Genomic DNA, 24,563 nt, shown 5'->3' on the forward strand with positions numbered 1-24,563 from the left:
CCACTTCCCACCCCCTCTCCCCACTCCAGTCAGTGACTCTTCTTGCCTGTTCACTCGATGCCAGCCCCTGTATGCCGGCTGTTGTACTGTACTACTGTACTTTTCAAGGTACTGTACTGTAAGATTAAAAATGTTTTCTTTATTTTTCTGTGTTTGTTTTTTACGTATTATTTGTGTGAAAAGCATTATAAACCTATTAGAGTACAGTACTATATAGCCGACTATGTTAGTTGGGTACCTAGGCTAACTTTGTTGGACTTACAAACAAACTGGACTTCCAAACACGCTCTTGGAATGGAACTCGTTTGTATGGGTGGGGACTTACTGTATAATGCTTTCCTAAGTTCTGTGAGTCTAACAAATTATTGAACCTGAGGGGGTCACAGGAACCCCCAAATTTGAAGCAAGTTAGTCAGAAGTGTAGGTGACCAGGGGACCTCTGAAGTTGCGGCTGCTGTCTGAAGTAGGGGCAGACCTGTTGGGGACAAAGCCCTTACTTGTAGGATCTGTGCTAACTCTAGGTAGTTGGTGCTAGAACCGAATTGCAATATACTAGCTGGTGTTAGACCAGTTGGAGCTGAAACAGAATAAGTATATTTAATCTAAACATTTGTAATCTAAAGCTTAGTGTTGAATATAGGCATTCATTTCCTCATAATGATAAAACATACATTTTGTGTATGCACAGTTGTGCATTTCAAAAGGTAAATAAACTCTTCTCAATGAATACTAAATAGATACTTAATGTATGCCAATATTATAAAAATTTCCATAATACTTAGAAAATGATGTTTTTCTCATTTTCTAAAAAGTGGAACAATTTCACAATGAAAAAGAAAGAGCAGAGAGGAAACAGACCTTAACACTTTCCAACAAAGTAATTCTGCCAAAAATATTACGTAGAAAAGTATCATATCCTTTGTTAACATAGGCTGTAACAGTGTAGTATATTAAATATTACCTTATTAAGCCATGTGTTACCTGGTTTACAAATTCATGTCAACCAGTAACTAAACTGAAGGTTTAATATTTAATACTTATTAATAGTTAAAAAAAAAATCAGGAAACCCGTAAGCAGTTTGTCCCTATCAAAAACAGTCAAAACATATTTTCACCTCAGATCATTAATTAAAATAAATTATATTTTATATATTCACTGATAAATTCTAGAAAAAATAAATATTCTTGGACTAATTTAAGTGTGTTTTTCATGTAAAACAGCACAATTAACTTCATGCCAACATTCTACGTTTAATCAGCACACATGAAGTTTACCTGGTTTAACAGTTCGCCCGCAGAGCTGGGGTTGTAGAAGAACTTGTAACATGGCAGGGTTGTTTAAACTTTTCATAATTTGCACTGGATTTGGCTCTGGAAGTAAGCCCTTTTGATTACTGTGCATCTTTGATGAATACAGAAATAGAAAACATTAGAACAAGGATAAGCACAAAGATGAAACCGTAAAGGCTTTTTTCCAGAAATTCTCATTCACCTGATAAGATCTATTTTATGATAACCACAACTTACTTTATATTATATACTTGTTGTATACATTCTACCACAATTCCTAATTGTAAGATATTCTACCATACAACATACACTGAAATCCTCATAGAATGTTTCAGTTAAGTAGAAATTGGCTTTAAGAGGACTAATGATTTAGTCAGATAAATCTCTTCATACAAGTAGAAAGGTATCAGGGGAATCTGAATTTATTAACAGGGAGGTAACCTGTTGACACAGGATGAATATTTTGATACTGTAGAAGAACCTTACTACAATGTTGATCTCAAGTTTAATAAGGTGGGATGCCTTACAAAGCAACATTTTTCTTATAATAACAGTCTTTAATTCATTAACTTAATCCTCTAATATGAGACAAAGATGAACTGGCCTTACATACATGTCATTGGGTAGCTTCCTAAATATATGAAGTTGTTCTCAGATTTTAAAAGCCAGCCTGATAGATGAGAATATTAATATAATGATGTAAAAGCAGAAGAAGAATGATGTAATATAATGATGTAAAATATAATGATGAAAACTATGAACTTCCAACCAGGAGAAAATGGAGAACCGACAAGGACAACTGGATTCCCTCTCTCATCCCAAGCTGTGACATTAAGAGGGAGAGGGTGATGGATCGAGAACCTGACACTAAACCCGTGAGAAATCCCTGGACAGACACAAGGTAGTGCCTCAAGAGTGTGAGAGAGGCTGGATCCACAGACAGGATAGCTTGGGGAAGGGCCTTTTAGGAAGGTCCTTGGGGAAGGGCCTTCCTCCACATCACCCCCTAGGGATCATGGCTAGGAAAAAGCAGGAAAAGGGCAGCATCAGTCCAGTGACTGCCTAGGAGCAGTGAATTAACACCAGGGTGTTGTGCAAACTCAGAGACAGTGGGGACCATGTAACACTAGGTAGAGGCACCAAAAACTTCCTTCCCACATCCTCCAACCTTCTCTACTTCCTTCCTCCCACTGGGCAGGGTGGAAGAGTTATAATTAAGGAAGGCAGAACCTGGAAAAGAGCAGGGTTGGGAGAAGAGATTAAGAGGCTCTAAGGGGCAGGGTTGCCTGGCTGGGGTGGGAAAGGGCTGTCTGTGGTCAAGGCCAGACGGTCAAGGCAGAGGTTCTCAGCCCTAGGTTCCTGCCCGCCTTCCCTAAACCCTAGCTGAGACCAGCCTTCAGCACTCCTCCTCCATCTCCAGCCCCTCAACCTCTAAACACTCACATACAAAGAAGCCAACCGCCATACCCCCTACCAAAGGAGATATGTATCCACAGAACAAAATAACTAGGCATGGGGAGAATGTAGCCACAAAAACTAAAGGCAACAAACTGAAGCACCTATAAGAGACAAAGCAGAATTAAAGGATAGGAAATAATAAGAATGTTAACTAAACATAACAGACATCCTAAAAAAAAGATAATATATTTTTATTGGTAACATGAAACAAGGACAAGCAGTTATAAAGAACAACCAATTAGAAGTATGAAAAACACAACTGTTAGAGAAAAATAATGGCAGCCATCACTTACTATATATACTTGGCATTGTTCTAAGCATGTTACATGGATTAGATCACTTAATGCCCCAAAACAACTCTATAGGGTTCGTGTTATTACCCCCATTCTATAGGTGAGGAAACTGGAGAAACTCATAAAGCATTATTCTTAACCTCTACTCTGTGCTTCAACAGATAAGTTAAACAGTAGAATATATGAGACTGAAAAACAAAATAAGTGACCTGAAAGGTCAGGTCAAATAAACTTCCCAGAATACATGAGCAGAGGATAAAGAGGGAAATACAAACAAAGTAAAACATGGTAATGAAAAATGCAAACAAGAGAGAAAACCAAGGTAATGAAGGGACTAGAAGTCTTAACATCTATATAATAGGAGTCCCTGAAGGATTAGGGAAAAAAAGGGAATCTTTGAAGAAGTAATGGCTGAGAATTTCCCAGTATTAAAGAAAAATTAAAGACCACAAAATGAAAGGGTTCCAAATATGATAGAGAAAAACACACACCTGGTTACATTTTTTTGGTGTGAAATTTAAGAACATCAAACACCCCCCCCCATACTAAAAACTTCCAGTGAGGAAGAACATATCTCAGAAAAAAAAAAAAAAAGCAGATTAATATCATCTTCACTCTCAAAGCATCAACCCTGGATTTAAGAAGGCAGCAAATTAATATTTTCAAAGTGCTGCAGGAAAAAAACTTTGAATCTAGATTTTTATATTCAGCTAAGCTATTAAATATGGAAAAGAAATAAAAAATATTCCCAGCCATACACAGTCTAAAAAGTTTTTACTACATGAAACCCTTTCTGAAAATGAGAAATGAGAATAAATGCATGATGATATTACATGATACACGGAAATTAGGGTTTATAATATCACAGTTAATTTTAATCTTGTATACAAAAGCCAGGACCATAAAAACAAAAACATTAAGGTTGGGAATTCCCTGGTGGTCCAGTGGTTAGTACTTGGTGCTTTCACTGCCGTGGCCTGGGTTCAATCCCTGGTTGGAGAACTAAGATCCTGCAAGCCGTGCAGTGCGCCCCCCCCCACCAAAAAAAAAATTAAGGCAATCCTAAAGTAAAAATGTACTTTATGTACTCCCAATATGGTGGTAGGTGGGGTAGAAGGAAGAAGCAGGATGGAGTTTAGAATGAACTAAGTGGGAAGAAAGAGATACTGATCAACCTAGGGGTGTTAGTAAGTTAGGAACAATCACCAGTAGGATAAAATAGAACATCTCACTCTCGAAGCAGAAGAAGAAAATTCTAATTTATCCAATAGTAGATGGGAAATGAAAACAAAGGAAAAAGTATAGTTAAAAAAAACATGACAAGTGTTGGTAAACAGTATAGAGGTTCCTCATAAAATTAAAAATAGAACTACCATATGACCCAGCAAGTCAACTTCTGGGTATTTCTCCAAAGAAAACAAAAAACACTAACTCAAAAAGATATATGGACCCCATGTTCATTGCAACATTATTTATAATAGCTAAGATATGAAAACAACCTAAGTTTCCAAAAATGGATGAACAGATAAAGAAAATGTGGTGTGTATATATATACAGACAATGGAATATTATTCAGCCATAAAAAAGAATGAAATTTTGCCATTTGTAGTCACATGGATGGACCTTGAGGGTATTATGCTAAGTGAAATAAGTCAGGCAGAGAAAGATGGATACTGTATGATCTCACTTATGTGTGGAATCTAAAAACAAAAACAAAAACAAAACCATAGATACAGAGAACAGACTGATGTTTCCCAGAGGGAGGGGGTGGAGGGTGAGTGAAATGGTAACGGGGGTCAAAAAGTACAAACTTCCAGTTATAAGAGAAACAAGTCATGAGAATGTAATGTAGTGCACAGTGACTATGACTACAGTTCATAATACTCTACTTCATATTTGAAGGTTGCCAAGAGAGTAGATCTTAAAAGTTCTCATCACAAGAAAAAAAAATTCTGTGATTCTGTGTGGTGACAGATGTTAACTAGACTTACTGTGGTGATCATTTCACAATATATACAAATACTGAATCATTAGTTGTACACTTGAAATCTAACATAATGCTGTATATCAATTATATCTCAAAAGAAATCTATATCAGAAGAATAGCTTTTAAAAATTCCTAGGTGGGTATAAACTGGAAGAAAAAACTAATAATTAAGCTAAAAGGAAATCATAACAAAAATTTGAAACATTCATAATATAAAATTTATGACACATAGGTATAGCATTAGTTATAGAAGTAAGCTTACTTTAACTATGTTCATCAGAAAACAATCTAGGTTGAAAACAGAGGAGCTAACCACGGATAACATTAAAGATGGGTGGGGGTGGGGGGTGGGAAGAGTAAATCCAAAGAAGAAAGAAGCAAGGAGGTTATAAAGATAGGGCAAGAATAAGCAAAAGATAGAAAAAAGAGAAATAATGAACAAAACAAAAGCTGTTTCTTTAAAAGGCAAAATAAATAGTTTGCAAGACTGATCAAGGGAAAAAAAGGAAATGCAAATAAATAAAACATATGATAAAAAGAGGAGACTAGACATGACAAATTTTAAATAAAATTTTATAAATAGCTATGTGCCAATAAATTTAAAAACTCAGACAAAGTGGATAAATTTGTAGAATATAATCAAATGCCACATATAGCACACAGAGAAAAATAAAACTAATAAACCTAATAACCACAGAAGAAACTTAAGTGGTAATCAATGATTTCCTTCTGGAAGAGGCTCAAGGAGTAAGTCTACACGGTTTCATAGATTGAGATCTCTCAAACTTTCAAAGAATGGATGACCCCGATTTTATACAAATTGATCCATGAAATGGAAAGAAAAGGAGAAGGGGGAGAAAAATATGTAAATCATTTAATGAGGTCAATGTTCTCTTGATTCCAAAATTAAGTAAAAATGGTACCCAAAAATTTAAGCATTTTCACTTATGAGCACATTTGCACATATACCAAATAAAACATTATCCAATAAAATCAAACAATGCATAGGAAAAAAATCATTATCAATTAGGATTTACAACATAAGGATAGTGTAATATTAGAAAAACCTATCAATTGGATTCAGCACATTAATGAACTTAGGGAGAAATCACATAAAATTATCGCAATAGTTGCAGAAATACTCTGATAAACATCAATACCTACTTATGATTTTTTTTAAATCAGAAAACTTGATAAAGGATATGTACCAAGAACCTACAGAAAAAAAAACTCAATGCAGCACATTACTTTTAAGACTGAGAAAAATTTAAGATTCCTCACTGTTACTAATACCTAATCACGAAGGGCCCTGTATGCCATGGTAAGGAACTGAACTTATGCACGCATTAAAGAATATTAAGCAAGAGAATGACATAATCTGGTTTGAGGACGAGAAAGATCACTCTTGTGGCACCGTGGAAGATGGGTTAGAATGGGGAAGATGAACGACATGGCAACCACATAGCAGGTTATTCGAACCATCAAGGTGAGAAAAACGAGATCCTGAGTAAAGTGACAAAGATGCTGACAAGTCTCAAGGATTTAATAGTTACCAGGAGGTGGAACTGAAAGGATTTGCTAATATTCTCGACATCTTGGTCTAGGGAGTAGGTGAAGAAGACCAATCATGATTAACTGAGTTTTTAATTCAGACAGTTCTAGTTTGAACGAACTGATGCCATACACAGATATTACAGAACACAGAAAAGCAGGTCCCAGAGAAAAATAGTTTTCTTTTGGAGATGTTGAAATTGAACTATTTATATAACATAAAAAGGGGCTGTTTAAATATCATTTGGAAGTACAGATTTAGTGCTTAGAGCAATTGGGTCCAAAAATATATGCTTGGAAAAATCATCACTGATAGGCAATAACTAAAACCACTGGAGTGCTGAAGAGGAAGAAAGTGAGGAGGCCAAATACAGAAGCCTACTGATAGCAGCCCTTCGGGAAAGAGAAGAAAGGGGTGGGACGGTTAGACAGGTAGGAAACAAACGGTAGGCAGAATTCAAGGTAGTAGGCGGTTGGTCTTATTTTTTTTTTAATATTTTATTTATTTTCCTTATTTTTTATTTTTCTTAGCTGCGTTGGGTCTTAGTTGCGGCACACGGGATCTTCGTTGAGGCATGCAGGATCTTTCACCACTTTTCTAGTTGTGGCGCGCGGGCTCCAGGGCGCGTGGGCTCTGTAGTTTGTGGCACGCGGGCTCACTCGTGGAGGCGCGCGAGCTCAGTAGTTGTGGCGCGTGGGCTTAGTTGCCCCACGGCATATGGGATCTTAGTTCCCAGACCAGGGATCGAAGCCACGGCCCCTGCATTGGAAGGCGGATTCTTTACCACTGGACCACCAGGGAAGTCCCAGGAGGTTGGTTTTAAATGTTCCAAAGAAACCAGGCAAAGAAAGACTGAAAAGTATCTTTTCGACTGAATATTAAGAAATTCCTGTTAATCTTAAAGAGAACAGATTCACCTGAATAGTGACGGCAGAAACGAGATTGCATTGGACTGAGAGGGAAATGAGAAAAGAAGAAAAAGTGACGAGTGGGACCTAATTGTTCAAGAAGCTCCAGCTGTGAGGGAAAAGTATTACAAAGGCTCGTATTTAGAGAGGATTTTTAAAGGAAACGATTTGAGCGTATTTATAAGCAGATGGGATAGAGCTAGTGAACAAGTGAAAGTAAGGAGAAAGGTGAGGATGAAGATCCTTGAGGATGGGGGACACGGGCATGAGCCCCTGCTTTGGCAGGAGGAGGCACAGCCCTCTCTCCGAGAGAACAGGGATCTTTGTTTTGTTCACTGATGAATCCTAAACATCTCTAACATACCTAGCATGCAGTGGGTACCCAAAAAGTATTTATGGAATGAATGCTATTTAAGAGAAAAAATGGGGGCACTTTTTCTGGGGGAGTGTGAGAAAAGTTGAACGAATGAGTCCAGCACACGGCCTTTATACTTCTATAAAGTAGGAGCCAGGATCATCGGATAGAAAGAAGGACAGAGACAGGAAAAGAGTGAGGATTTGAGAGAGTCACTGTAGAAAATGGAAAAGAGTGGCTGATGAGAGATAGCTAGTTTTGCTGGGGGATCAGCTATAAACAAATGCCAGACATTTGTAAGGCCACCACGCCACCTAGTTGTTTCTTTTTCTCCAAGAGGACAGGGTGTACCACCTGCAAAAGTGGGTGACTAGATGTATTCAGAATTGGAAACTCAGCAACCGTGCCACGTGCACAAAAATGAGGCTCCACCTCCCACGACTTCTACTACGGATACTTATGAACACTGAAAAAGGGGGCACCTTGCACGCAAAACTTACAGAACAGGAACTCCAACATTTACTGAATAAATGAAATTTCCTCAAAATTTTTTCTTGAGATGAATACACGTTATGAAACACAGTTTCTTCTTTTGTATTGACTGCTGGCTTGATCTGGCAGAGGTACCATTTAGCCAGTCAAAAAAAAAAGAAGGGTATCTTTACATAATAAAAATATAATGAAGGTCCAATCAATGACTGACTAGTTTGGATAGATTAAAATACTACTTGAATTTTTTTATATCCTAAAAACAGAACAAACTTACCACGCGTTGAGCTGCTATCAATGCCGCTAATGTACTTCGCCCTGGGGCTCCCGGGGCACAGAAGGAAACTTGAACTTTGCTTCCCTTGATGGTCATACCATCAGCTGCTTGTTGAACCTCTTCAGCGTGCTCTGCAGTGCTATATTCAACCACCGCAAAGCCACCAACATAACTACCTTCATCCTGTGCAAGCTGATGTGATACATTTATTAAAAAGGGAATTCTAATACTTAGCTAGAAATACTTATTTACAAGTATATCATCTAAAAATTCAAGGACAGATGTCTCAGAGCATGATACTGGTGAAAATAATGTATTCTTTCCTTCTGAAAATAAAAGTTTACTAGTTGGGTAGATGCAGTCCTTCTAGAAGATGGGAAAAGTAAGATTCTGTCCGGTTTCTTTTTACTTCTTTGAATCTCTGATTTATTTTAAAAGTCAATGTTCAAATGATAATAGTCCCTATATATTAAGCTATATATATAACTGATAATTTATAGAAAAATATGGGACACAATAATTAAAACTTTCTTTAAAATAAATTCACCAGATACGCAGACGATGAAACATGCTGAACAATTACTGGATCATATATCTATGTAAAATAACATTTGCATTATCAAGAGAAGAAAGGTAGAAGGAACCACATTCAAAGGTTATTTCAATATTTTAGGCAGATCCCAGGAATTTGGTCAACTATACCAAAGCAAACCTTATTTAGGAAAACTGTGCCCCAGGTTTGTTTAAAATACCATATTCAGGACACAACCTTTTTCTGAATGTGCCCTAAATAAACTCCTGCAATGCAGAACTCAATTTATTTCCAGTCACCCACCTGTAAGAGTGTAAAAGAAGATACTAAAGTCCTGGATCTGTAAAGACTGGTACAAAGAGCAAAAGTAAGAACAAAATAAGACACTAAAAAGTTTCTAGAGCAAAAGTAAGAACAAAATAAGACACTAAAAATTTCTAAGTGTTGAACATGTCTGAATCATCTTAAACACACTGATGCTATAAAGTGATAAATGTGATAAAATTCAGCTTCGTATGTCTTTGAGAAGACACATCTACAATACTTCTATTTGAATTTGGCATCCCATAAATTGATACTACAATTAAATCATTTTCCAGTCCTTTTTAGTTTCTTTTCTTATTTTTGAAGCTTTTTGTGTAGTAGACCGAATTTCTATTTTTTCTTCACATTCTTCCTTCCTTTTAAAACTGCCCTCAAATATTTTTTTCCTCCATAAAACTTCTTCCATTCGCATGGGAGAAAGGAAAACTATCTACCTCTTCCAAACATTTCTCCTACAACCTCATTCCTTTTAACCAAACCAAACCTTAAAATCAGATTTGTAATCTGATCCCTTCTGACCACGAGGTAAGAAGACTGTGTCTTCCATATAGTCTATGTCAACCTACCAAGCGAGAGAGCCTGAGTTTAACACATCTACTGATAAAGGCATTGTAAAGTGGCTTTATTAACCTTTTGAAAACTTCTAAAATATTTTTATTATTCCTGGTTCATTATAACCTTCATGCCAAATAAATGACACTATCATTTTAAGTCTTTCAAAAGACAAAGTCATTTTAATTCCATAGCGTCAGCAGTTTTAAAGAATATTTACATTCAGAATGAGAGCCATTTAAATATGTAATGGCCTGACTTGTGATCTAGTGAATTTTCCATTATTTTGAAATATTTTAACAGAAGCCAAATGATCACTCACAATTATTGTAACGTTTTTTGGTTTTTTTTTACCAGATGGAAAGCTAGACTAGATAACCTCTCAGTCGTATACAGTATATATTTTTGCCTATTTAGTAGAACATATTTAATTTTACTCAAAGTGCTTGAAAATTCTTACCAGTGTTGTCAGTTTTCAGGATCTTCTCTAAATGTCTCACTTACCATGACCCCATTAAGACAGAATAAGGCATTCTTTTTACACCTCATAACACTTTTCTATTTTCCACTGTATCAGTCTTCACACAGGATTTACAATTATCTGCTTACTTGTCAGTCTCTTCCACAAACTTGTGCGGTATTAAGAGAGTATCTTTCTATTCTCTACATTTCCGACATTTAGCAATATAGTGTCTGGCACTGAGAAGGTGATAAACAAAATGTGGATGGATAAAGGGATCAATGCATGAATGGTTCAAGAGTGGATGGAATGAGAAGGTGGATGTGTTAAGTGATGGGTTTGCTAAGACATAATTATGTAAAGACCATATAGTTTGGCCCATCAGCAAAAGGGATTGATTTAAAATTTACCATCATATGAATTGGGAGATTGGGATTGACATATATACACTAATATGTATAAAATGGATAACTAATAAGAACCTGCTATATAAAAAAATAAAATTCAAAAATAAATACAAAAATAAATAAAAATAAAATAAAATTTACCAAAATAAATAAATAAATAAAATTTACCATAATATTAAAGTGTTCATTACAGACTCAATTAGAATTAGATTATCCATTGTGATATTTACATAGGTATAATAAATACGTGAGTGCATGCAGATACATATGCAGATATTTTTAAATATTGCAAATGATGACTTAAAAATACATACCTGGCAAAACACAGGTTTATGGATACTGGAAAAAAACTGCAACAGCTCCTCTGAATCCCTGTAGTCACTAGGGAGTTTATCTATACAAAGGCACTTAGAATGAATGAGCTCTGCGGCCAAGAGATTAACATCCATCCACTGTGCAAAGACAGCTGATGCTCCCAACTGTTTACCCAATAGCTCCAATCTAGCCTTTGCAGCAAAGTCCTTTTTCATGTATTCCACAAATCCATAGCCTTTGGAATGGCCAGTAACTTCACTGTAGACCAGAAAACATCTCTCGACATTTCCATAAGCACGAACAAGTTCTTCAAACTCTTCTAACGTAAAAGAAGTGGGCAAGTTGGTAATACATAGCAAAGCATCTGTTGGCTGGAGCTGAACTATTAAGTCTTTTCCTCGAAACGAATATTGATGAAACATCTGAATTGCATTCTGGGCTTGTTCTCCATTCAATAATGTAACAAAAGCTGGAAGAAGATAAAATGAATGAGAGTTTTCTGAGCCAGTGTTTACAAGCTTTTCTGACCATGACCCACAGTAAGGAAATACATTTTATACCTGTGCCTCAGCACATACATACATATATATATTTCCGAAACAAAAGTATCAGGAGATAACACTTCTATCATGTGCAATGCACTCTGATATTTTCTATTCTATTTCATTATTTTTAAATGCTGACACCCTCACTTAACTAATTGCATGACCAGTAACTCAAACAGTATACAAATTATATTAGGAGCTCCACTCTAAGATACCACAATATTCTGGGGGTGGGGTGGGGTGGGTAATCTTTTCAAACTACATACAGACTTGACATTTTTCCTCAGTTAACACGTGATGCAAAATTTTATGAACTTTTATTTCTTCTCAGAGAGTTCTAAAAGACCCTATTTGATAACAAGAACCTAAAAAACAAAGGCAGAGCAAAAAGACACCAAAATGCCCAGAGGAAGACAATTCTCCAATTCATGTATATGTTTCCTTAAAATAAAATTAATTACATTGAAACAACAAACACACACACACAATTTGGTATGCTTTTTGGATGAACAATATGGTATGAAAAGATCACAAGATTATTATGATATTGACAAGTAGCTTAACTTTGAATCTTTGGTAAAACAAACCCCCCCCACAAAATTAAAAAATCTGTCCTGTCTACCTAATGGAGCTGTTGCAGCATTAAGCAACAATACACATGACAATTTGTAAAATCTAAAACATGATACAATTATAAAGTTCTAAATCAATGAAATATCACACAGACATGCGTATCTGATAAGATTTTTGAGCAATATTATAAGAAAAATTTTAAACCCCAAATAAAAGAAACAACACAGGGCAAACCACAAACTACAAACACACTGCTCTCTCAACCTTCCTACCTCTCCCTCTTCTCTCCCGCTCTGCAACACACAGTGGAGTTGCTCCATATGAGCAACTAACTTACCCAAATTCAATGATAACAACATGGCAAATATGTACAAAGCAAGAGAGAAAGAAGAATTTAAACAGTGTGGACGATCCTTCCTGTCATTTCACTCAATCTGCTCTTCCCTCAGCTGGTCTTAGTGCCCACGCAGCTCTCAGACTGAGCATCTCACCACACTTTAACATTTAAAGAAACACATTTTTCGCTTAACATGATCTCCACATACAAGGAAACTACTTACAAAGGAATAGCTAACTCTTCCAACACTAAGGGGGAAAAATGGCTTTGCTGCACTTATTGAGAGAATATCTCTTGGTTTCCAATAACCCCTTTTAAAGAACTTGAGTTACTTTGATTTTACGCCTTTCTTCCCTTATGCTGACACAGAATACCATTTAATGATATTTTGCTAAAACCAGCAAACAAGCCAACAACAATTTGTAAATACTGGTTATGTTCCTATACCAGCTCATAAGCTCATCAGCTCATGTTTGATTTGAATTCTCTGGGTATTTGAAACTGTTAACCATTCCCTTCCTTAACTTCCTTGATAAAGTCCTTCCTGATTTTCTTCATAGCTGTCCAAGTGCTCCTTCTTCCATTTCCTTTGCAAGATTTTTCTCCACTCACACCTGTAAGGTGGTAATCCTTTCTTTTTTATTGGGGTATAGTTGTTTTACAATGTTGTGTTAGTTTCTACTGTACAGCGAAGTGGAGTTCCCTATGCTACACAGCAGGTTCTTATTAGTTATCTATTTTATACATATTAGTGTATATATGTCAATCCCAATCTCCCAATTCATCCCACTTTACCCCTCCCACTTTCCCCCCTTGGTGTCCATACGTTTGTTCTCTACATCTGTGTCTATTTCTGCCCAGCAAACCGGTTCATCTGTACCATTTTTCTAGATTCCACATATATGCGTTAATATACAATACTTGTTTTTCTCTTTCTGACTTACTTCACTCTGTATGACAGTCTCTAGGTCCATCCACGTCTCTACAAATGACCCAGTTTCGTTGCTTTTTATGGCTGAGTAACATTCCATTGTATACACGTATGTAAGGTGGTAATCCTTAAGGTTGCTTCTTGGCAGAGTCACACACAGTCACAGCCATATGACTGTACCCAGCAGCCCTGAGCCATCAACCTCTCTTCTCTATGCCCTCTTCCCCTGGGCACTCATGTCCATGCCCATTTATTCAGTCTCATGTACCAGGTACTGTGTTGGGCACTGGAAGGGAGTTGGTGAACAAAACAAATAAGATCCCTTTCAACAAGGACCTCACAATCCAATAGAGGATGATAGAGATTTGACAGAGAGTTACAAGTGTAATGTTATCAAAGAGGAAGTATGAGGGCTACGGAAGCAATTAAACGGCTAGTCTGGGGGCTCGCAGAAAGCCTCCTATACCCTGTTAACTCTTAAATCTGTTTCTAGTCCTCAGTTCCACATATACCCACGTACTGATTCACACACGACCAAACGTAACTCACAATCTTCATCCTCTCCCTGCCATTCCCCTAAAATCCCAACATTGTTCAGCTTCCTTTATTCTCTATTTCAGTTGCTAGCATCACAAATCAGAAACCTGGGAGTTACCCTAGACCCTATCTCCTTTAACGCCCACGAAAAAGGAATCCTCAAATTCTACCCTCCAAATAGATCCATCCTCTTTTCTTCATTCTTCTAGCTTTTCTTCTTTTTCCACAATGACAATAAAGCGATCTCTCAAAAACAAAAGTTTAATTGTGCCTGTTTACTGCCTAAAATGCAATCATTTGGTATCACCAATGAAGCCAAGCCTCAGCGCAGTTATCATGTCCTACCAGGCCACCTTTTTTTTTTTTTTTTAACCATGATCAAGTTTGGTTTATTTCAGGAATGCAAAATTAGTTTTATTTTAAAATAGCAATCAAGGGTATATGGGGACACGTGCGCACACACAGCCGATTCACCCTGTCACACAGCAGAAACCAACACAACAGTGCAAAGCAACCACACTCCAACGATGTAAAAATAAATAAATGAATAAATAAAATAGCAATCAATATAAGTTGCCACATTACCAGCACAGAAAAGAAAAATCACAGAGTATCTTAGTAGATGCAAGAAAAGATATGTGATAAAATTCAAAGTCCATGCAGGATAAAAATTCTTGGCAATCAGTGGAAAAGTAGGAAACATCCTTTATCTGTTAAAGAATGTCTATAAGGAACCTACATCAACATTAACGGTGAAAGCCAAAACCATTTACTCTGAGATAGGGAGTAAGGTAAGGGTTCTTGTCTCACTAGTTTTATTAACATGGAATGAAGGTCTCTGCCAGTGTAGTAGGACAAATGCAAGAAGTAAAAGACACAAGGGTTAAGAGGAGAGAAATAAAGCCTGTGTGAAAGACACGCTTGAGTGTGTAAAAAATTCAAATGAACCCAACAAAGAATTAGAATATGTAAGTTTACCCAGGTTGCCTACCAGGCCCTTTTGACCTGACGCCAGCCTCAGTAACTGCCACACGTCCCTTCCCCACCACATTTCTTCATCCTCTAATGACACTGAGTTGTTTGTAGCTCCCTAGACTGCAACTTGTTTCAAGCATCTATATGTTACACATGTAATTCCCCTGCCTACGAGATCTCTCCCAATATCTTCAGCCACTCAAACCTTTTAGTTGGCTTTCAAATCCAGCCCAGAGGTTAATGCATCAGGATCTCCAGGAAGCATTCCCTGATGTTCTCTTCCAGTTAGAGTTAACCCTTGTCTTATTATACCTCTGTATTTTGAACACTGAATGGATTATTGCACACATCACACTTTATTATAATCTATTTGTTTAGATGCCTGCTATCCTATCAACTGTGAGCTCCCTAAATTGCTAATGAATATATCTCCATCAGCTACCATAGTGTCAGGCACACAGTAGAGGATCTATAAGTGTCAACTGAATGGATGAATGTATACATGCATAGATTAACTAGTACATTTTAAAACTGACAACTTCTTATTTTCCTTCCCTTAGGTATCTGCATTTGCTCAACCCAAATAAGACATTTGATGGTAGAATTTAGATAACATAATGAAGCAAATTTAAAAGTCCAGGCAGTAGGAAAAAGAGGTCATTGGTTCTCTTCTATAGCTTCTTCCATTTCTCTGCAAGGCCATAAATTCTCTAAAAAAAATGTCCAATTTTCTCACATTGACTCTGTGGAAGTGAAAGATGTCACTCTACAGAGAAAAGGCTATAAGGGATTTGGAGATTAGTTCTGTTTCCATTTTCCTACCAAAATTTTAATATTCGACGATTGGTCCCAATCCTTTCACAAGTCACAATTTTATTTATCCTTTTGCCATTGCTTGCTCCACTAGTTAATTTATTATTGGGACAAATTTGATGGCAAGCATGCAAAAACTTTTTTCCTTAATGTATCCTATTTTAATACAATTATTTCTTCTTATTTATAACAGAGAGCTCTGGTTTTAAGGTCACAGTTTATAACTGTAGCCATCCTTTATTAATCTATTAATTATCATCTGTTTCTTCAAACACCACCATAGCTCCTGAAATCCAAGGCAATATCATTTAATACAATTACTGAGTTTCTTCGTTGTATTATTCTAGTGGGTGATTTTGGCTTTGTAGTATACATCTTTAACTTAACAGTTACCATGAAGTGATACTGGTCTCTTTCTGTATAATCTAAAAACTTTACAACAGTGTACTTCCATTCCTCCCCTCCCAACCTTTGTATTGTTGCCATGCATTTTATTCCTACATGTGTTATAACCTCTACAATATAGTTATTATTTTCACTTTAAACAATTATCTTTTAGAGATCTGAATATTAATAAAACAGTCTTTACACACATAAAGACAACATCTGGTATTCTTCACTTTTTTGTGTAGATGCAGATTCCCGTCCAGCATCATTTTCTCCATGCTTTATTAAAGGACTTCTTTAAATACTTCTTATAATGCAGGTCTGATGGTGATGAATTCTTTCAGCTTTTATATGATTGAAAAACATCTTTCTTCACGTTCATTTTTTTTTTTTTAACATCTTTATTGGGGTATAATCGCTTTACAATGGTGTGTTAGTTTCTGCTTACGTTCATTTTTAAAGGATATTTTTTGGTGGGTAAATAATTCTGTGGGATTTTTTGAGGTATAAATGACATAACATTATATTAGTTTAGGCGTACAATTAATCCAATATTTGTATATACTGTGAAATAATCACCGCCATAATTCTAGTTAACATCCATCACCATACATAGTTACAAAAATTTGTGGGGCGGGGTGGTGGATAAGAACTTTTAAGATCTACTTTCTTCACAACTTTCAAATATGCACTATAGTATTATTAATTATAGCAACCATGCTGGGAACTTCCCTGGTGGTCCAGTGGATAAGACTCTGTGCTCCCAATGCAGGGGGACCGGGTTTGATCTCTGGTCAGGGAACTAGATCCTGCATGCATGCTGCAACTAAGAACCTGCATGCCGAAACTAAGAGCCCACATGCCGCAACTAAAGATCCCGCATGCAGCAATGAAGATCCCGTGTGCCACAACTAAGACCGGTACGGTCAAATCAAACAAACAAACAAACTATAGTAACCATGCTATATATTACATCCCCATGACTTATTTTATACGGAAATTTATACCTTATGACTCCCTTCACCCATTTCGCCAACCCCTATCCCTAGCCTCTGGCAACCACCAATTGTTCTCTGTATCTATGAGCTCATGTTTTTTGGTTTTTTTAGATTTCACCTATAAGTGAGGTCCTACAGTATCTGTCTTTCTCTGTCTGACTTATTTCACTTAGCATAATGCTCTCAAGGCCCATTCATCTTGTCACAAATGGCAAGATTTCATTCTTTTTTAAGGCTAAATAATATTCCATTGTCTATATACACCGCATCTTCCTTATCCATTCATCCATCAGCAATCACTTAGGTTGTTTCCATGTCTTGACTATGGTAAATAATACTGCAATGAGCATGGGGGTGCATATATCTTTTTGAGTAACTGTTTTCGTTTTCTTCAGGTTAATAGCCCAAAGTGAATGAATTGCTGGACAAATGGTAGTTCCATTTTTCATTTTCTGAGGGACCTCCATACTGTTTTCCAGTGGTTGCACCAATTTCCATTCCCACTAACAATGCACAAGAGTTTCCTTTTCTCCACATCCTCTCCAGCACTAAGTTCTTGTTGTCTTGATAATAGCTATTCTAACAGGTGTGAGGTGATATATAATTGTGGTTTTGATTTGCATTTCCCTGATGATTAGTGATACTGAACACCTCTCCATGTATCTGTTGGCCATCTATATGCCTAATCTGGAAAAATGTCTATTCAGATCCTCTGCCAGGTTTTTTTTTGTTTTTTTGTTTTTTGTGGTACACGGGCCTCTCACTGTTGTGGCCTCTCCCGTTGCGGAGCACCGCCTCCGGACGTGCAGGCTCAGCGGCCATGGCTCACGGGCCCAGCCGCTCCGCGGCATGTGGGATCTTCCCGCACCGGGGCACAAACCCGTGTCCCCTGCATCGGCAGGTGGACTCTCAACCACTGCACCACCAGGGAAGTCCCTCTGCCAGGTTTTTAATCAGACTATTTGTTCTTTTGCTATTGAGTTGTATGAGTTCTTTATATATTATGGATATTAGCCCCTTATCAGATATATGATTTGCAAATATTTTCTCCTACTAAGTAGGCTGCCTTTTCATTTTAATGGTTTTCTTTGCTGTGCGGAAGCTTTTTAGTTTGATGTAGTCCCACCTGTATAGTTTTGTTGCCTTTGCTTTAGTGTCAAATCCAAAAAATCATCACCAAGACTGATAGGAAGAAGCTTACTACCTATGTTTCCTTCTTGGAGTTTTATGATTTCAGGTCTTATATTCAAGTCTTTATGAAAAATGCCAATGGAATGTTTGATGGAATTGCACTGAATCTGCAGATTGCTTTCAGTAGTGCGGACATTTTAACAATATTAATTCTTCCAACCCATGACCATGGAATACCTTCCATTTGTCTTCAATTCCTTTCATTAATATCTTAATAATTTTATGGTGATCTTTTTTTCTTTCAGCAAAGAAAGAAAATGTGTTGCCCCATGGTCTTCTCATTTGCATTGTTTCCAATAAACATGCATCATCGTCATCTTTTTCCATCTAAATAATATGCCCTTTTTGGGGGGGGCACTGTTTTTAAGATTTTTCTCTTTATTACTAATTGCAAACAATTTGATTACAAATGTACCTTATTGTAGTTTTTTTCGTGTTTTTGTGCTTGAGGTTGGTTAAACTTTGGGGATCTCTGGGTTTAGAGTTTTCATCAAATTTGGAAAAAATTCAGCCATTAATTCTTTAAATATTTTTACTGTACTACTTGCTCTCTCTTACAGAGACTCCATTACTCCACCATTAGGACTCTTGAAGTTGGCCCAAAGTTGACTGATACTCTGTTCATGTGTTATAGTCTTTTTTCCTCTGCTTCATTTTTGTTGTTTCCATGTATTCACATTCACTAATCTGTTCCTCTACAATGTCCACTCTGCTAGTTAATCCCATCCACCCATCCCATTTTTCATCCTGGACATTGTAGTTTTCACCACTAAAAGTGTGAGTTAAGTATATTTTAATATCTTCCATCCTCTATTTAATATGTTCAATTTTTACTATAAATTCTTGAACATATGAAACACAGTTATAAAAACTGTTTTAATGTCCATTTTCATCAATTCATCTGCTTCAATTCTAGGTCAGTTTTGATTGATTGGTTTTTCTCCTCATTATGGGTTGTATTTTCCTGCTTCTTTGCCATATCTGGTAATTTTTAATTGGATACCAGACATTGTAAATTTTTACCTTGCTGGGTACTGGATTTTTTGTATTCATATAAATATCCTTGAGTTTTGTTCTAGGTTGTGGTTATCAGGAACGGGCTTGATCCTTTCTGGTCTTGTTTTTAAATTTTTAGCATCATTAATCTAGAGTCAGTTTTCTCCACTCTTGAGACAAAACACTTCTGAATACTCCTTCTAATCAACCACCAATTATGCTGTCTATCATCCTCACTGGTAGGAACAGCACCATTCCCAGCTGTAAAGCCTTCGTCAATATTTATAACATTGAAGTTGTACATAACCTACAAACCCAGTAATTCACTTGTGGAGAAACAGTTGCAATGTATATTAGAAGACAAGTAAAAGCATATTCACTGCAGCATTATTTAAAATGCTGGAAAAGTTGAAGCTTCCTAAATGTCTATCAGTAATGAATAGATTTATCAATGGTAATAAATTGACAGGACAGAATGATATGTAGTAGTTTAAATCAATGAATTAGAGCTATAAGTATCAATGTGGAAAGATCCAAAAAACAAAATAGAGGTTAAAAAAAAAAAAAAGCAAGTTGCTAAATGAAAAATACAGTAGAATGCCATTTACATTTAGTTTTTAAAAACACCAAGTACAACACTGTTAACTTTACATATAGTCAAATTTCAGGCATTAGATGGGATGCCTAGGCAAGAAACAGCTCCACAATTTCAATGGGTTAACAAAAGGGTTTTTTTTTTCTTGTTGCTTTTCATGCTGCATATCCCATGCTGAAAGGAAGGAAGGAAGGAGGGAAGGAAGGAAGGAAGGAGGCTTTGCTCATTATAGTCACTCTGGGACTATGTTTAAAGAGGTTCTGTAACCTTCCTCAATCACTTTAGCAAGTGGAGGGGTGAGCAGTGAATCACATGCTAGCTCTGAAATCTTCCACCTGGAGGGGATACATGCCATTTCCACTGCACTTCATTAATCGAAAAGCAAATCACATGTCCATTGGTAACTTCAAAAAGGAAGCACTATCTTACCTCATGACCAGAAGAAAAAGAAAAAGAATCTGTGAACAGCTCTATGATTACCACAATTAATCATTAGAGGGAGGGAGGGAATGGAACCAGAGAGGGGTAGGAACTAATTTCATCTTTAACTATAATGTCTTTTTTACAATTTTTTTATAAGTCAGAAAAAATAAATGCAGAATTCCTGACCATACTATCAGAGGTATTCATTCAGTAGTACTACATTAGGGCTCTAGCATGTATATAATATTTTTAAAGACAAAAAACTACTTCAAAAAACTTTTTAAATTGAAGTATAATTGACAAATAACATTAGTTTCAAGTGTACAACATAATGATTTTTTTTGTTGTTGGCCAAGCCACGTGACATGTGGGATCTTAGTTCTGCGAACAGGGATTGAACCCACACCCCCTGCAAGTGGAAGAACGGAGTCTTAACCACTGGACTGCCGGGGAAGTCTCCCATAATGATTTGATATTTTTATATATTGTGAAATAGTCACCACAGTAATTCTAGTTAACATCTGTCACCATACATAGTTAAAACTTTTTTCTTGGGATGAGAACTTTCAAGATCTACTCTCTCAGCAACTTTCAAATATGCAACACAGTATTATTAACTGTGACAAAGAGTCACCATCCTTATATATTACATCCCCAGTACTTCTTTATTTTATAACTGGAAGTTTGTACTTTTTGACTTCCTTCACCCATTTCATCCACCCCTTACAAAAAACATTTTAAAAGCATAAAATACTTCAATAAAACATTTGCTAATTTGGGAGTCAGTATATATATAATGGTTATATCATCCTCCATACGTTTTCTTATTTTTTTATCATCTCAAACAGATGTTTTTAAACATTTACATATCATATGTACGCAAAGAAAATAATCTAGTTTAGGCTTTTAATCTCACAGATATAAAACTAATGTGCAGAAAAATTAAACGATTTTCCCAATTTGTATAACTAAAGGTCAAATCACATAATTTACTAAGTCCAGTAATATATTATTAAAACTGAAGGATACTTAACATATAAAAAACACTCAATAAAATGTTACAACATATAACATTAGAACATTCATTATAAAAATTCATAAAGCTGTAGTAATATTATATATTTTTAAAAACCAATGCAAATTCATTTTTTTGCCTAATTGTTTACTGAGGTATAGTTGATTTACAATATTATATTAGTTTCAGGTGTACATCACAGTGATTCAAATGTTTATAGATTATAAACAGGTCTATCCATGTGTTGCAAAAGGCAAAATTTCATTCTTTTCTTATGGCTGAGTGGTATTCCATTGTACATAGTACCACTTCTTTTTTATCCATTCATCTGTTGATGGACACTTAGGTTGCTTCTATATCTTGACTATTGTAAACAGCTGCTATGAACATTGGGGTGTGCATGTATCTTTTTGAATTAGTGTTTTCACTTTCTTTAGATATTTACTCGGGAGTTGAGTTGCTGATCATACGGTAGTTCTATTTTTAGTTTTATGAGGAACCTCGGTACTATTTTTCATAGCTGCTGCACCAATTTACATTCTCATCAAGTGCCCAAGAGTCCCTTTCTCCACATTCTTGACAACATTTGTTATTTGTACTCTTTTTGATAATAGTCATACTAACAAGTGTGAGGTAATATTTCATTGTGGGTTTGATTTGTAGTTCTCTGATGATTAGTGATGTTGAGCATCTTTTCACGGGGCCTGATGGCCACCTGTATGTCTTCCTTGTAAAAATGTCTATTCAGGTCTTCTGCCCATTTTAGTTGGGTTGTTCGGTTTTTTGACATTGAGCTGTATGAACTGTTCATATATTTTGAATATTAATCACTTATCAGTCATATCCTTTGCAAATATTTTCTGCCATTCAGTAGGTTGTCTTTTCATTTTGTCAGTGGTTTCCTCCTCTATGCAAAAGCTTTTAAGTTTAATTAGGTCCCATTTGTTTATTTTTGCTTTTGTTTCTTTTGTTTTAGGAGGGATATCCAAAAAAAATATTGCTACAATTTATGTCAAAGAGTGTTCTGCCTATGTTATCTTCTAGGATTTTATGGTTTGCTGTCTTACATTTAGGTCTTTAATCCATTTTCAGTTTAGTTTTGTGTATGGTATGAGAAAATGTTCCAACTTCATTCTTTTACAAGAGCTGTCCATTTTTCTCAGCATCATTTCTTGAACAGACTCCCTTTCCCCCACTGCATACTCTTGCCTCCTTTGTCTTGGATTAATTGACCATAAATGTCTGGGCTTACTTCTGGGCTTTCTATTCTGTTCCACTAATCTATGTGTCTGTTTTTGTGCCAGTACCATACTGTTTTGATTACTGTGGCTTTGTAGTATAGTCTGAAGTCAGGGAGCATGATACCTCCAGATCTGTTCTTCTTTCTCAAGATTGCTTTAGCTATTTGGGGTCTTTTGAGTTTTCATACAAATTTTAGAATTATTTTTTCTACTTCAGTGACTAATCCTATTGGTACTTTGATATGATGGCATTAGATATGTAGATTGCCTTGGGTAGTATGGTCATTTTAGCAATATTACTTCTTCCAATTCATGAACACTGTATTATCTTTCCATCTATTTGCGTCATCTTCAATTTCTTTCATCAGTATCTTAGAGTTTTCCGAGTACAGAGTAAATCTCCTTAGACTTATTTCTATGTTTGTTTTTTTTTGTTTTTTTGTTTTTTTGATGTTATGGTAAATGGACCGTTTTCTTAATTTCTGATAGTTCATTGTCAGTGTATAGAAATGCAACATATTTCAGCATATTAACACTGTATTTTGCAACTGTACTGAATTCACTGATGAATTTTTGGTGGCATCTTTAGAATTTTCTATGTGTACTGTGTGTCACCTGCAGTGACAGTGACAGTTTTACTTCTCTCTTTCCAATTTGGATTTCTTTTCTTTTTATTGTATGACTGCTGTGGCTAGGACATTCAGTGCTATGTTGGATAAAAGTGGCAAGAGTGGGCATCCTTGTTTTGGTCCTGTTCTTAGAGGAAATGCTTTCAGCTTTTCACCATCGAGTATGATGTTAGCTATGGGCTTATCATATGGCCTTTACTATTTTGAGGTTTGTTCCCTCTGTCCCTACTTTGTTGAGAGTTTTAATCATAAATCGATGTTGAATTTGTCAAAAGCTTTTTCTGCATATATTGAGATGGTCATGATTTTTATTCTTGAATTTGTTAATATGGTTTATCATATTGATTGATTTGCAGCTATTGAACTATCCTTGCATCCCTGGGATAAGCCCTGCTTGACCATGGTGTATGATCCTTTCAATGTATTGTTGATTTCAGTTTGCTGATGTTTTGTTGAGGATTTTTGCATCTATGTTCATCAGTGATATTGTCCTGGAATTTTCTTTTTTTGTAGTGTGTTTGGTTTTGTTATCAGGGTGATGCTGGCCTTGTAAAATGAGTTCAGAAGTATTCCTTCCTGTGCAATTGTTTAGAATAGTTTGAGAAGGACAGGTGTTAACTCTTCTCTACATGTTTAGTAGAATTCACCTGTGAACACATCTGGTGCTGGACTTTTGTTTGCTGGGAATTTTTTCTTACTGACTCAATTTCAATGCTCTGGTAATTGGTCTGTTCATATTTTCTATTTATTCCTTGTTCAGACTTGGGAGACTGTGCATTTCTAGGAATTTGTCCATTTCTTCTAGGTTGTCCATTTTATTGGCATATAGTTGTTCACAGTAATCTCTTATGATCCTTTGTTATTTCTGTGGTGTTAGTTGTAACTTCTTTGCCATTTCTGATTTTATTGATCTGGGCCCTCTCTCTTTTCTTCTTGAATCTGGCCAAAGGTTTATCAATTTTGTTTACCTTTTCAAAGAAACAGCTCTTAGTTTCATTGATCATTTCTATTTTTTTCCTAGTCTCTCTACTTCATTTATTTCTGTTCTGATCTTTATGATTTCTCTCCTTGTGCTAACTCTAGGTTTTGTTTGTTCTTCTTTTTCTAGTTTATTTAGGTGTAAGCTTAGGTTGTTCAAGAGTTTTCTTGTTCCTTGAGGTAGGCTTGCATCTCAGTAA

General features: G+C 36.1%; 1 protein-coding gene across 2 annotated transcripts in view; it reads right to left on the reverse strand.

Annotated features, from left to right (window-relative positions):
• Positions 1-24,563, reverse strand: part of RAVER2 (ribonucleoprotein, PTB binding 2) — a 105,943-nt gene that overhangs the window by 58,473 nt on the left and 22,907 nt on the right. For both annotated transcript variants that reach the window (XM_030865839.2, XM_030865836.2), the window contains exons 3-5: positions 11,199-11,668; positions 8,610-8,801; positions 1,276-1,402 (exon numbers count right to left, since the gene is read on the reverse strand). In XM_030865839.2, coding sequence (XP_030721699.1) covers positions 1,276-1,402; positions 8,610-8,801; positions 11,199-11,668 — 789 coding nt within the window. The remainder of the gene's footprint in view (positions 1-1,275; positions 1,403-8,609; positions 8,802-11,198; positions 11,669-24,563) is intronic.

Source organism: Globicephala melas, chromosome 1 (genome assembly GCF_963455315.2).
Source record: "Globicephala melas chromosome 1, mGloMel1.2, whole genome shotgun sequence".
NCBI classification, from domain to species: domain Eukaryota; kingdom Metazoa; phylum Chordata; class Mammalia; order Artiodactyla; family Delphinidae; genus Globicephala; species Globicephala melas.